This window comes from Scyliorhinus torazame, chromosome 15, assembly GCF_047496885.1.
Source record: "Scyliorhinus torazame isolate Kashiwa2021f chromosome 15, sScyTor2.1, whole genome shotgun sequence".
Taxonomy (NCBI): domain Eukaryota; kingdom Metazoa; phylum Chordata; class Chondrichthyes; order Carcharhiniformes; family Scyliorhinidae; genus Scyliorhinus; species Scyliorhinus torazame.
In genome coordinates, this window is record NC_092721.1 from 57,888,420 (window position 1) to 57,902,365 (window position 13,946).

Below are 13,946 nucleotides of genomic sequence, written 5' to 3' on the forward strand. Positions count from 1 at the left end.
AGGACTAATGCTCATGTGGAGGATAAATGACAACATGGACTGGCTATTCCAAATGACCCATTTGTGTTCTAATTTTATACAATTCTATATTTTGTGGCCAAGACTACAACAGTAGGCATGGAGGAGTATATTTGCCCCAGTATTACAACACTACATACACCTGCTGTGTTTCAGCATTCTCATCTCCGAGTCTAAAGATTATGGGTCCAAGTCCCTCTCCAGAGGTTTGAGTTTAAAAGGAACAAGGCTGACATTCCTATTGCAGTACAGGGGCCACCTTTCAGATGAGAGTTAAAAAGAAGCTTTACTTGCCCTCTCAGGTTGGTGGAAAATTTCCTGTGGCACGATTTTGGGGAGGTGCAGGAACGCGATTGCCAGAGTACAGGCAAATATTTAGCCTTTTTTTAAACATGACTAAAAATAGATTACCTAGTCATCATCACATCGCTGTTTGTAGCAGCTTCCTGTGTGCAAATTAGTTGGCATAATTCCTATCTTGTAACATTGACTGCACTTCATTGGCTGTAAAGCACTTTGGGACATCCTGAGGTTGTGAAAGATGCCAGATAAGTGCAAGTCTTACTTTAACGGTGCTTCAACATATTCTAAGTTAGTAACATTCCCGCTGCAATTTTCTCCATTTTTCATACTTTATTTTACCTTTGCAAACACAGAATTTCAAAACACACGAGGCCCAAATCTTCCAGTTTCCGAATAGTCCGAAGGATCTGTGCAGGACCCACTGGAACCCAGACTTAATCAAATCCCTAGTACTTACATGGGATGTTTAAACTTCTGATTGTTGTTTTACCCAGCCTGGATATCTCTGCGCTTGGCTAGAAGCATGTAGACTTGAGCTGTTTTCCCTACACTTACCCTGGTTTTTACATGTATTTCCATAGCAGGTATAAAATTAGTTTCAAAGCACCCCAGAATCCACAGCAATGTTCACCTCCATCTCACTGCTCCATCTGACCAGACAACAATCCAACCCCATCCCCCAAACCTTTTAAACTTTACTCAAAAAGGATGAGCAACTAGTAACTGTTTTCAAGCATAAGAAATAATTTTTGTACCTATTCAGTAGCTTTCAAAAAAGGTCAAGGTTACATGATATGATGCCATTTTTCAGCGATAGAACTAGGTACTGAATACTGCAAAAGAATTCTGGACTCTGTTGCTTAAAAACGTAGGCAATATTTCTGACAAAAACAAACTTTTAAAAATAAGAGTTGATTGTATCAGGTTCACAATGTCTTCTTTCAATTTCATAGAACTTACAGTGTAGAAGAAAGCCATTCGGCACATCGTGTCTGGACCGGCCTTGGAAAGAGCACCCCTTTAAGCCCATGCCTCCACCCTATCCCCATAACCCAGTAAGCCCACCAACACCACCTAACCTTTTTGGACACTGAGGGCAATTTAGCATGGCCAATCCACCTAACCAGCACATCTTTGGACTGTGGGAGGAAACCGGAGCACCCGGAGGAAACCTATGCAGACGCGGCGAGAACGTGCAGACTCCGCACAGACAGTGACCCAGCAGGCAATCAAACCTGGGACCCTGGCGCGGTGAAGCCACAGTGCGAGCTACGTGTGCTACCGTGCTGCCCTGTAAGAGAAGTACAAGTAGGACTTCTAATTTATAAATTTATTTTGCTAGATTTTTAAAAATACACTTCCTTTTTGAGCAAGGGTGAGTAAACTAAAATGGCAACAGGGGAATGTTATTTATCAAACCTACTGAGAACATTAGATTCATGCTTATCATGACTTATTATCTGATATATTCAGGATTACACATCAAGTACTTACATTGTACATCTAAAATATATGGGACTCGAGTAGTGGTATTCAGCGGTGGATGTCTCACTATGCACGTGTTCAGTCTCTTCCACAGTGATCCAAGCCGGGAATCGAACCTGGGACCCTGGAGCTGTGAAGCAACTGTGCTAACCACTGTGCTGCAATGGTATTGCTTATACTATGGAGTGAGCTACATCTACTCCATAGATGTAGCCAGCGGGAGATAGAGGAGCAGATAGGTAGACAGATTTTGGAAAAGAGTAAAAACAACAGGGTGTGGTGATGGGAGACTTCAACTTCCCCAATATTGACTGGGACTCACATAGTGACAGGGGCTTAGACGGGGCGGAATTTGTAAGGAGCATCCAGGAGGGCTTCTTAAAACAATATGAGGACAGTCCAACTAGGGAAGGGGCGGTACTGGACCTGGTATTGGGGAATGAGCCCGGCCAGGTGGTAGATGTTTCAGTAGGGGAGCATTTCGGGAACACTGACCACAATTCAGTAAGTTTTAAAGTGCTGGTGGACAAGGATAAGAGTGGTCCTAGGATGAATGTGCTAAATTGGGGGAAGGCTAATTATAACAATATTAGGCGGGAACTGAAGAACATAGATTGGGGGCGGATGTTTGAGGGCAGATCAACATCTGACATGTGGGAGGCTTTCAAGTGTCAGTTGAAAGGAATTCAGGACCGGCATGTTCCTGTGAGGAAGGATAAATACGGCAATTTTCGGGAACCGTGGATAACGAGAGATATTGTAGGCCTCGTCAAAAAGAAAAAGGAGGCACTTGTCAGGGCTAAAAGGCTGGGAACAGACGAAGCCTGCGTGCAATATAAGGAAAGTAGGAAGGAACTTAAGCAAGGAGTCAGGAGGGCTAGAAGGGGTCACGAAAAGCCATTGGCAAATAGGGTTAAGGAAAATCCCAAGGCTTTTTACATGTACATAAAAAGCAAGAGGGTAGCCAGGGAAAGGGTTGGCCCACTGAAGGATAGGCAAGGGAATCTATGTGTGGAGCCAGAGGAAATGGGCGAGGTACTAAATTAATACTTTGCATCAGTATTCACCAAAGAGAAGAAATTGGTAGAAATTGGAGAAGGGTGTGTAGATAGCCTGGGTCACATTGAGATCCAAAAAGACGAGGTGTTGGGTGTCTTAAAAAATATTAAGGTAGATAAGTCCCCAGGGCCTGATGGGATCTACCCCAGAATACTGAAGGAGGCTGGAGAGGAAATTGCGGAGGCCTTGACAGAAATCTTTGGATCCTCACTGTCTTCAGGGGATGTCCCGGAGGACTGGAGAATAGCCAATGTTGTTCCTCTGTTTAAGAAGGGTAGCAAAGATAATCCAGGGAACTACAGGCCGGTGAGCCTTACTTCAGTGGTAAGGAAATTACTGTGCTGCCCCATGTTGTCTATATGGACTTCAGTAAGGCCTTTGACAAGGTCCCTCATGGTAAACTAGTACAAAAGGTGAAGTCACACGGGATCAGGGGTGAGCTGGCAAGGTGGATACAGAACTGGCTAGGTCATAGAAGGCAGAGAGTAGCAATGGAATGATGCTTTTCTAATTGGAGGGCTGTGACCAGTGGTGTTCCACAGGGATCAGTGCTGGGACCTTTGCTGTTTGTAGTATATATAAATGATTTGGAGGAAAATGTAACCGGTCTGATTAGTAAGTTTGCAGACGACACAAAGGTTGGTGGAATTGCGGATAGCGATGAGGACTGTCAAAGGATACAGCAGGATTTAGATTGTTTGGAAACTTGGGCGGAGAGATGGCAGATGGAGTTTAATCCGGACAAATGTGAGGTAATGCATTTTGGAAGGTCTAATGCAGGTAGGGAATATACAGTGAATGGTAGAACCCTCAAGAGTATTGAAAGTCAAAGAGATCTAGGAGTACAGGTACACAGGTCATTGAAAGGGGCAACACAGGTGGAGAAGGTAGTCAAGAAGGCATACGGCATGCTTGCCTTCATTGGCCGGGGCATTGAGTATAAGAATTGGCAAGTCATGTTGCAGCTGTATAGAACCTTAGTTAGGCCACACTTGGAGTTCTGGAGGAGTGTTCAATTCTGGTCGCCACACTGCCAGAAGGATGTGGAGGCTTTAGAGAGGGTGCAGAATGTTGCCTGGTATGGAGGGCATTAGCTATGAGGAGCGGTTGAATAAACTCAGTTTGTTCTCACTGGAACGAAGGAGGTTGAGGGGCGACCTGATAAGAGGTCTACAAAATTATGAGGGGCATAGACAGAGTGGATAGTCAGAGGCTTTTCCCCGGGGTAGAAGGGTCAATTACTAGGGTGCATAGGTTTAAGGTGAGAGGGGCAAGGTTTAGAGTAGATGTACGAGGCAAATTTTTTACGCAAAGGGTAGTGGGTGCCTGGAACTCGCTACCGGAGGAGGTGGTGGAAGCAGGGACGATAGTGACATTTAAGGGGCATCTTGACAAATACATGAATAGGATGGGAATAGAGGGATACGGACCCAGGAAGTGTCGAAGATTGTAGTCTAGTCGGGCAGCATGGTTGGCACGGGCTTGGAGGGCTGAAGGGCCTGTTCCTGTGCTGTACATTTCTTTGTTCTTTGTACTCTAGCTATGGTACAAAATAATTAGTTGGTTTCCAAGACCAATTAGGTCATGTTACATCACCAGAGATCTGAAGTAAATACAAGTTTCATGTTAAGATAGAAAAAGGTTAAGAGATGACATCCTGTTCAGTAAAACATATGGGCAGCATGGTGGCGCAGTGGTTAGCACTGCTGCCTCACAAGCCAGGGACCAGGATTTAATTCCGGCCTTGGATGACTGTGTGGAGTTTGCACTTTTCTCCCCGTGTCTGCATGGGTTTCCTCTGGGTGCTCTAGTCTCTTTCCACTGCCCAAAGAGGTGCAGGTTAGGTGAGGTTATAGAGTCATAGAGGTTTACAGCATGAAAACAGACCCTTCAGGCCAACATGTCCATGTCGCCCAGTTTTTAACCACTAAGCTAGTCCCAACTGCCTGCATTTGGACCACATCCCCCTACCAGTGATTTTCAAAATGGGGGTCCTCGGAAAATCCTCGGAATGGATCGCTGGGTGGTGTAGCATGGGTCACCTAAAGGTCACCAAAATGATCCCCAAATATTGCCTGACCATGTTTATCGTTTTCTCTCTAGGTAAATTCGGAATGCGTTACAGTATATGACCACGCGGGGCTGATGAAGAAGCCTGTGGATTTCCTTGCCTCTCTAGGCCAGATAGTTTGGCAGTTTGCAGTCAGAGACCTGCAAAACTCTCTTTGGGTGGCATATCCTGCTACTGTGTTCAGCGTCAGGATCTGTATTATTTATCGAGTTCAGTGTGATAGTATTTCAGTGTGATATTATTTCTTGAGTTCAGAATGTCACTAACAAACCGCGTGCGTCTTTTATCATTTTCTCAGTTAAGCTGGACATAGAGCCTCCTCCAGCCCTACAAGCCAGTATTTCCACTCCTTCCACTTCCGAATTGTCTCTCCACACCGGGGATCTTGTCCTTCAAGGACGCTTCTTTTTTTCATCACGTCCCCCACCGCTATCCACCCACTCTTCCCAGGTACTCGTCCCCAAGCATCCGTCTCTGATTTGTGGCTACATGGACTCCATCAGCTGAATCGGTTGCTCTATAGCAAAGAGTTTTGCGTTTATCTTTATCGGGCTCGAATTGTTTGCCAAAGATGGCATTAGCTGGCGAATAATTTACACTCATGTATACAGGAGCCGGTAAAATGTTATGGTTATGGAATGGAATGTGTCTGCATGTTTTGCATATTGGTCAGCTGAGCTGTACCCAGCATTGTTTGTGTCAGCATGCTTTCAGTTTGCTACATAATTACCTGGAAACAGTACCGACAGTCATCCAGTGACATTCTATCCGACAATGCTTTTCATTCAACAGTTAGGGCTCCTGTTTCTGAAGTTGAAGTTTTAAGTTTAATTTTGTATTTGAGGTCGTGTTAGGTTTTGAACGCGTGAATATGACGTTGTTAAAACTGTGCAATACTGAGCCTGTTAATCTTTCCAGCGCTTGCACGCAATTTTCCAAATGCTAACAATGGGTGTGAAGGAACAAAATAGTCAAATAATCCTGGGTTACACCCTTTAACAATGTGTCAGGGTGGATTTATCGTTGAAGGTGAAACAGCAGTGCAACGTACAAATTTACTTTCAATAAAACAGAAGTGCAAACAATGAGTGTGACTTTTTAACATTAATTACGGAGAATCTTTTGTGAATGGGGAGTGGGTCGCGATAGTCGGCCATTCTGTAAACGTGGGTCGCTCGAAAGTAAGTTTGAAAAACACTGCTCTACACTATTTTACCTATATAACTGTCTAATTGCTCTTTAAAAGTCAAAATTGTACCCGCCTCTACTACTGCCTCCAGACACTCGCCATCCTTTTGTGTGAAAATATTGCCCCTCTGGACCCTTTTGTATCTCTCCCCTCTCACCATAAATCTATGCCCTATAAGTTTAGACTTCCCTACCTTTGGGAAAAGATGTTGACTATCTACCTTATCCATGCTCCTCATTATTTTATAGACCAGATAAGATCAGCCCTAAGCCTCCAGAGAAAAAAGTCCCAATCTATCCAGCCTATCCTTATAACTCAAACCATCAAGTCTCGGTAGCATCCTAGTAAATATTTTATGCATTTTCTAGTTCAATATCCTTTCTATAATAGGGTGACCAGAACTGTACACAGTATTCCAAATGTGGCTTTGCTAATGTCTTGCACAACTTCAGCAAGGCGTCCCAACTCCGGTATTCAATGTTCTGACCAATGAAACCAAGCATGCCGAATGCCTTCTTCACCACCCTGTCCATCTGTGAGTCCAATTTGAAGGAGCTATGAACCTGTACTCCGAGATCTCTGTTCTTTAACTCTCCCCAACTCCCTACCATTAACTGAGTAGGTGCTGCCCGATTCAATCTACCAAAATGCATCACTTCACATTTATCTAAATTAAACTCCAGCTGCCATTCATTGGCCCACTGGCCCAATTGATCACGATGCCGTTACAATCCTAGATAACCTTCTTCACTGTCCACTATGCCAATCTTGGTGTCACCTACAAACTTACTAGCTATGCTTCCTAAATTCTAATTTTAATTTGCGTGGATAGGGCAGGGGACTGTAGCCTTCTGGTGACGGCCACTTCCAGAATACAAAATGGACGCTCACAAAGAATGTAGGGAAATGTGGACAATGCTAGACAACAAGCAGGCACAGTGCCTGAATTTGGGAAGCAGTTACCAGAAAGAATCGAAACTCTGGGTCGATTAGCATATTGTTGGCCCATCTCGCGAGGAACAAAGGACTAACACTCAGGTAGTTGATACAGTTACAGACATCCCGGCGCCAGAAACACACAAACAAAGCAAGGCCAACGGCCACCTAGGACACGCCCAGCCATCAGGGCACCCACCCCTTTTATTGGTTAAGATCGATAACAATGATCGAGATGCTGCCCAATTATTTGGGACCAAGTTTAAGGCCCGCCTAAAAGCGCGCAAAGCCCCTCCAAGTATAGTAATGGAACCCCCCACGAGAGATTCGCTCTCTTGGATTTGGCTCTCAGGCAGAGAGACCCATCCACCAGAATCACCAGAAGCAAGTAAGTTCAAGGTCAACGCTCGTTACCAATGGACGACCCGAGCTGTTCTCCTGTTTCTCTTTGAACCCAACAGTCTCAGATCCGAACAACGGCCATTGTTCCTCTGACTAAGTGGGCACTCCAAGTTAAGTATCGGCATTAGCGTTAGAAGTAGTTTAATTTGTAGTACAGTTGTGCAGGAGTAGATCTTACTGTGTGTGTAAATAAATAGTATTGACTTTGAACTAACTAACTGGTGTATTGGCTCTTTGATCGGTATTCGGGTTGAACCTTGTGGCGGTATCGAGAGATATCTGGCGACTCTGAAAGTAGAAACATAATTAGGATTAAGGAAGGTGACCATATTAACCGCCATATTTATAACCAGATAAACAGAGCAACATTACTGGCGACTCTCGTGGGATTCGACCTAGAAGTGGCTTTGTCACTCTGAGAGAACCCAAATTTGAATTTGAATCCAATTGGAAAAAGAAAAACCACAAGCGTAAGACCAATACCGATCAAACCTACAAGATTCGGAAGTGTGTTATTTGCATGCGTACAGTCACACATGGTGACCAATTATAAATGGAAATTGCCACTAAAAGACAGACATGCTAGCGTACAAGATATTAAACAAGATAGTAACAGAAACTATGCTTGATCCACAGAATTCCAGAAGCTCCAGGAAGAGAGAAGAGACTAAAAGGAAGAGAAGAGAAGAAAGAAGGGAACAATGAAGACATCATACGTGTTTTTCGTTATCATTATGATTTGTATTCGGTTACGCGTGAACGCAAACCCCATGACCCCAAACCCCCCGGCCGTCAATGATTCACTTCCCCATAGCACCCAGAGCCCAGTGACAAGTAACACACCATCATGGTGTGATAGATTTATAACGTGGTACTCCCTTTCTTATGTAATTGAATCCCTTTTAGCATTGGCGATATTCTGCAGCATTGTGCAGACTATCCGCATGAGAAAATGGCGAAGGAGAGCCGACCGCTCTCGCATCCCGGTTATACAGGGTGAGATCCCCTATTTTCAGTTTTCACCAGGCCCCCGAACCCCTTGATCTACAATAAAGAACATTTGTTTTGCGTCATTTGTAAATAAAGAAAGATGTCTCATTTGCAAATGAAAGATTGTACAACTCTGTGCTTGACCGCCAAGCCAGGGGAAAATGTGAATGCTGCTATTATTTTTGTATTGTTAGGAAGTTAGTATGATTGGATGTTTAAGTGAGTGTAGTTTATGGAAGATAGTTAGAGGTACTGTTTTTTTTAATATGTTGTACTGCATGTGCCTGTTGTGACATAGCGCCACTTAGAATTGTCAGTTAAAATTTTATTGCATAGTTATAGTCAGTGTAGAGGCCATGGAAGAGTGCTCGCTGGGTCAAGGAGCGAAGTCGACGCAGTTATGTGATCCCTCACGCGAAGCATGAGGGATCACAAGGAGGGTGTGTAGCCACCTGGGTTGGCCACTTCCCGTCTTCAAAATGGAGATCCGTTAAGAATGCAGGGAAATTCAGCCACCGCAGGAAAAACAAGCAGGTGCAAAGTTTCCTGTGTATCAGAACTTGCAGAAACCCAGACAGCACTGAAACTAACAACCATCTACATATCGATGAGCGATCTACGGGAACAATTGGAAACAGTTAAGGTAAACAAAGCCAAGCCAGACTTGGCGCCAGCAGGAGCCAAGACAAAGGAAGGCCAACGGACACTTAGGAACTGCCCAGCGATCAGGGAACAGCTCCAGTATTGGAGAAATCGATCCAACTGATCAGAACTTAGTCCAATCACTTGGAACCAGGTACTGGGTCCACCCCGAATGGTGCAAAGCCCCATGGGACTATAAAATAGAGTTCCCAAGTTCAAATCGTCCTTCTTGGCAGGGTCTCTCAGCAGCGCGAAACAACCCTTGACAGTGACCTGCCTAGTCGCTGCATCAACCAACTAAGTCTCCAGTCAACGCACGCTACGAGTTAGGTGCTCCTAGCTACCAGTCTATACCAGCTTTGAAGCCTGCAGACTCAGAATCGAACGAAAGGCCATTTCTTCCCCTGACCTGGTGGGTCAGTTCCAAAGCTAAGTATAGGCCTTTTAGTGTTAGAGATTGTCTAGTAAGTAGTTTTATGCATGAGTAGTGATTGACTGTGTATAATAAATGTGTTTTGATTTGAAACGTACTAACTGGTGTATTGAGTTATTGATCAGCACTTGAACTTGAACCTCGTGGTGTTATCATAAAGATACGTGGCGACTCTAGAGCAAAATTATAGAAACAGGGCAAATTAAGTAAAGACACAACGAGCAACATTTACTGCCCATATTAAGAGCAAATCAAAAGTTAGCAACATTTACTGGCGACACTGGTGGGACCCGAATTAGAAGTGGCCTAACCACTCCGGGAGAACCCAGAACTTGAATTGAGAATCCAATTGGGAACAGAAAATTCACAAGTGTTCAAGTAGTTCTGATCAATCCTCATAATTCGGAAGAGTGTTAAAGCATGCGTAACTAACAGGACTATAAGGTAAAACTGATAGATTTTGTTGCGAAAAACTGTCGGGAGTTTGTATTCCGGAAAATAGCGAACGCCGTACCCGTGTTTTTACAGCACCGCCTTTGTTCCCCTCGTTCCAAATTTTAAAAGAGAGCATTCAGATAGGAAAAATGGCAATGAAGGCAATGGAACGCCTCATGAACCCTCAAGAATTCGTGGTCGCAGCGACCAGCAGCAGAGTAGGTCAGTGTCCTGTTTGGGATGTTGAGATTAGGGAAGGGATGGCCCCTTTGGAGTGACTTTTGTTCAAATGAGGAAACAGGTTCCGGGAGTATAGGCCATACTTGGTGGGAGAACCTGAGCGAAATCCATAAGAGCGAAGGGAAAGCTCGCAAGCCGATGGCAATCGTGTCCTGTCTGGCACAATTGCGAGGCACAGAGGAGGTTGTTCGGACGCTCCGCAAAGAGATAGAAGAGAGACATCGAATGAGCAAGGTCGATGTTAGTGAGATCAAGAGAGAGAATACAGACTTGATAAGGTTGTTGGCAGCAAAGGAAGGAGAGGTGGATGATGCCATGAGTGCACACCCGTCTTGTCTAGCGCATCTGAGCAGCTTCCAAACCCAATACAATAAGGCCCATCAGGACACGCAACGTGCAGTCCTGGTAAGAGAAGAGACAGAGAAACAGGTAGAGGCATTGCAAAGGCAGTGCAGCGATCTAAAAGCAGCGTTAAGAGCACTCCATGCTGCCACCACGGAGCACAGACAAAGCTCAGGGGATCATGCAAAATGCTGGAAGCAGATTGCGGAACTGCAGTCTTTGCTTTCAGTACAAAATGGGTTTCAAAGCACCTTTGGATCACAATTAGATGAAGAAGACGGCCCTGAGTGGCAAGAACAAAACGAAACCGCGAATAGATATGTACAGGGAACATGTGCACAAGGAAAGCCTCAAAGGAGAAAAGCAATCCAACCCCCCACAGAGCAGACAGATCAGGCACCCACAAATCCAGTAACTACCCACCGCACAGTCACATCGGACAGAGATGCTGAATTCCTTTACACCACCCCCTTAACCGTGACCCAATTTTGGGACGCGTGCGAAAAGATCACGCCGTTCCTCCCCACCTCAGACCACCACCACTTCTTTGCTAGAGTGAAGCAGCAGGCGACCATGTACGGCCTGGATGAGCGTGAGCAAGTGAAGCTCACAGTTTTCAGCTTAGACCCTTCTGTTGTAGCAGCCCTTCCCAACCCACAGAATGTAGGAGGAGGCACCCCTTGCAGCGATGCACACGGCGATCCTAGACGAGATCAGTTATAAGAGGTGACCCAGTAGAAGGCCTGAATAAGTGCAGGCAGAAGAAAACAGAACACCTCACAGCATTTGCTGGACGCCTGTGGATCCATTTTACAGCCGTTTTTGGAAACTTAGACCGCGGCCATTTGTCCACAGACAACATGGCCAAATGGACCTGCACCCTTATCTCCCATGCCACAGAGGCAGGACAAAAAGCTTGTACTAATTATGATCCCTCGGAAGAAACGCACAACGGAAAGTGGGTATTAAAAAGGTTGTCTCGCACCTGGGAGCAATCTGCTTCCGGCATTTTGCATGATCCACTGAGCTTTGTCTGTGCTCCGTGGTGGCAGCATGGAGTGCTCTTAACGCTGCTTTTAGATCGCTGCACTGCCTTTGCAATGCCTCTACCTGTTTCTCTGTCTCTTCTCTTACCAGGACTGCACATTGCGTGTCCTGATAGGCCTTATCGTATTGGGTTTGGAAGCTGCTCAGATGCGCGAGACAAGACGGGTGTGCCCACTTGGCATCAGCCACCTCTCCGTCCTTTGCTGCCAACAACCTTATCAAGTCTATATGCTCTCTCTCAATCTCACTAATATCGACCTTGCTCATTCGATGTCTCTCTTGTATCTCTTTGCGGAGCGTCCGAACGACCTCCTCTGTGCCTCGCAATTGTGCCAGACAGGACACGATTGCCATCGGCTTGAGAGCTTTCCCTAAGCTCGTTAGAGAGAAGGTTAAGAGGTGACTTAATTGAGGCATACAAGATGATCAGAGCATTGGATAGGGTGGACAGTGAGAGCCCTTTTCCTCGGATGGTGATGTCTAGCACGAGGGGATGTAGCTTTAAATTGAGGGGAGATAGATATAGGACAGATGTCAGAGGTAGGTTCTTTACTCAGAGAGTAGTAAGGGCATGGAATGCCCTGACTGCAACAGTAGTGGACTCGCCAACACTAAGGGCATTCAAATGGTCATTGGATAGACATATGGATGGTAAGGGAATAGTGTAGATGGGCTTTAGAGTGGTGTCACAGGTCGGCGCAACATTGAGGGTCGAAGGGCCTGTACTGCGCTGTAATGTTCTATGTTCTTCTTATGGATTTCGCTCAGGTTCTCCCACCAAGTATGTCCTATACTCCAGAGACCTGTTTCCTCATTTGAACAAAAGTCACTCCAAAGGGGCCATCCCTTCCCTTTGAGGTACCTTCTAATCTCAACTTCCCAAACGGGACACTGACCTACTCTGCTGCTGGTCGCTGCAACCACAAATTCTTGAGGGTTCATAAGGCGTTCCATTGCCTTCACTGCCATTTTTCCTATCTGAACGCTCTTTTAAAATTTGGAACGAGGGTTACAAAGGCGGTGCTGTGAACACGGGTACGGCGTTCGATTTTTTCCGGAATACAAACTCCCAACAGTTTTTCGCAACAAAATCTATCAGTTTACCTTATAGCCCTGTTAGTTATGCATGCATTAACACGCTTCCGAATTATGAGGACTGATCAGAACTGCTTGAACACTTGTGAATTTTCTGTTCCCAATTGGATTCTCAATTCAAGTTCTGGGTTCGCCCGGAGTGGTTAGGCCACGTCTAATTTGGGTCCCACCAGAGTTGCCAGTAAATGTTGCTAACTTTTGGCTGGCTCTTAATATGGTCAGTAAATGTTGCTCGTTGTGTCTTTACTTAATTTGCTCTGTTTCTATAACCTTTGCTCTAGAGTCGCCAGGTATCTTTATGATACCATCACGAGGTTCAAGTTCAAGTGCTGATCAATAACTCAATACACCAGTTAGCACAACAAACCCACGATTAGAAAACCCGAAGAACAGCATGCAGAGGCAGATTTTCACGCAGTTAAAGTGCACGCATGGGTGAACGAAGGCATGAACAGCCCCCGACAGAAACCACAGGAGTGTTACAACTGTGGACAATTAAGTCACTTTGCACGAGAGTGCAATGCCCCACGAAAGCCAGAGAGCCCAGCAGGCAGGCACTCTGAATAGCCACAGGACAAAGCCCATACATAGTGTAAGCACCCGTTCAGACCAGACAGACATGAACGGAACTGACTGACAGTGTTCGGGCTACCCCACCTGGGCCTGCGACACCCTTTGGGATAGGTCCGGCCGACCAGTCGTTGCAGCAAAAATACGGGGACAGCCCATCGAATTTCTCTGGGACACAGGAGGGTCCCGCACAACAATTAATTCCTCCACCATGTTTCAAAAAGACACGTGGCCCACTACAGCCACAATCACCCTCAGCGGCTTCACAGGCCACTCACAACAGGGACACATCACAGCCCCCCTGTACCCATTCAAATTGGCAACATTACGACAAAACACCCCATAGTTTTGGTCGATCTGCACTACACAGCAGAACACATTTTGGGAATCAATTTCATGAACTCCCACAACCTGTCATTTGACCCAATAAATCAATGTGTCTGGAAAATGACAAAGTCAGCAAGAGCCCCCGCAATGCTCACAGCAGGTGAGTATGCTAATAAGATTAGCCCAGTCGGCGATTTTTGGTTGGACCCGACCACGATTAGCACAGACAAACAGGTTAGGGCAGTTCTCCAGAAGAACAGGATCACATTTGCAAGTCATAAACATGACTGCGGCAGGATGGCTGGTTCGGTTCAAATAACAGGACCTGACCCTAGACCCCCGAAGCAATATGGATTTCCCCA

The 13,946-nt window shown here is 45.5% G+C and overlaps 1 protein-coding gene across 3 annotated transcripts in view; it reads right to left on the bottom strand.

Annotated features, from left to right (window-relative positions):
* Positions 1 to 13,946, bottom strand: part of LOC140391605 (nectin-3-like) — a 423,814-nt gene that overhangs the window by 18,375 nt on the left and 391,493 nt on the right. For 2 of the 3 annotated variants that reach the window (XM_072476263.1, XM_072476264.1), the window contains exon 6: positions 7,683 to 7,751. The exons of the other annotated variant lie outside the window; for it this stretch is intronic. In XM_072476263.1, coding sequence (XP_072332364.1) covers positions 7,683 to 7,751 — 69 coding nt within the window. The remainder of the gene's footprint in view (positions 1 to 7,682; positions 7,752 to 13,946) is intronic. 3 annotated transcript variants of the gene reach the window in all.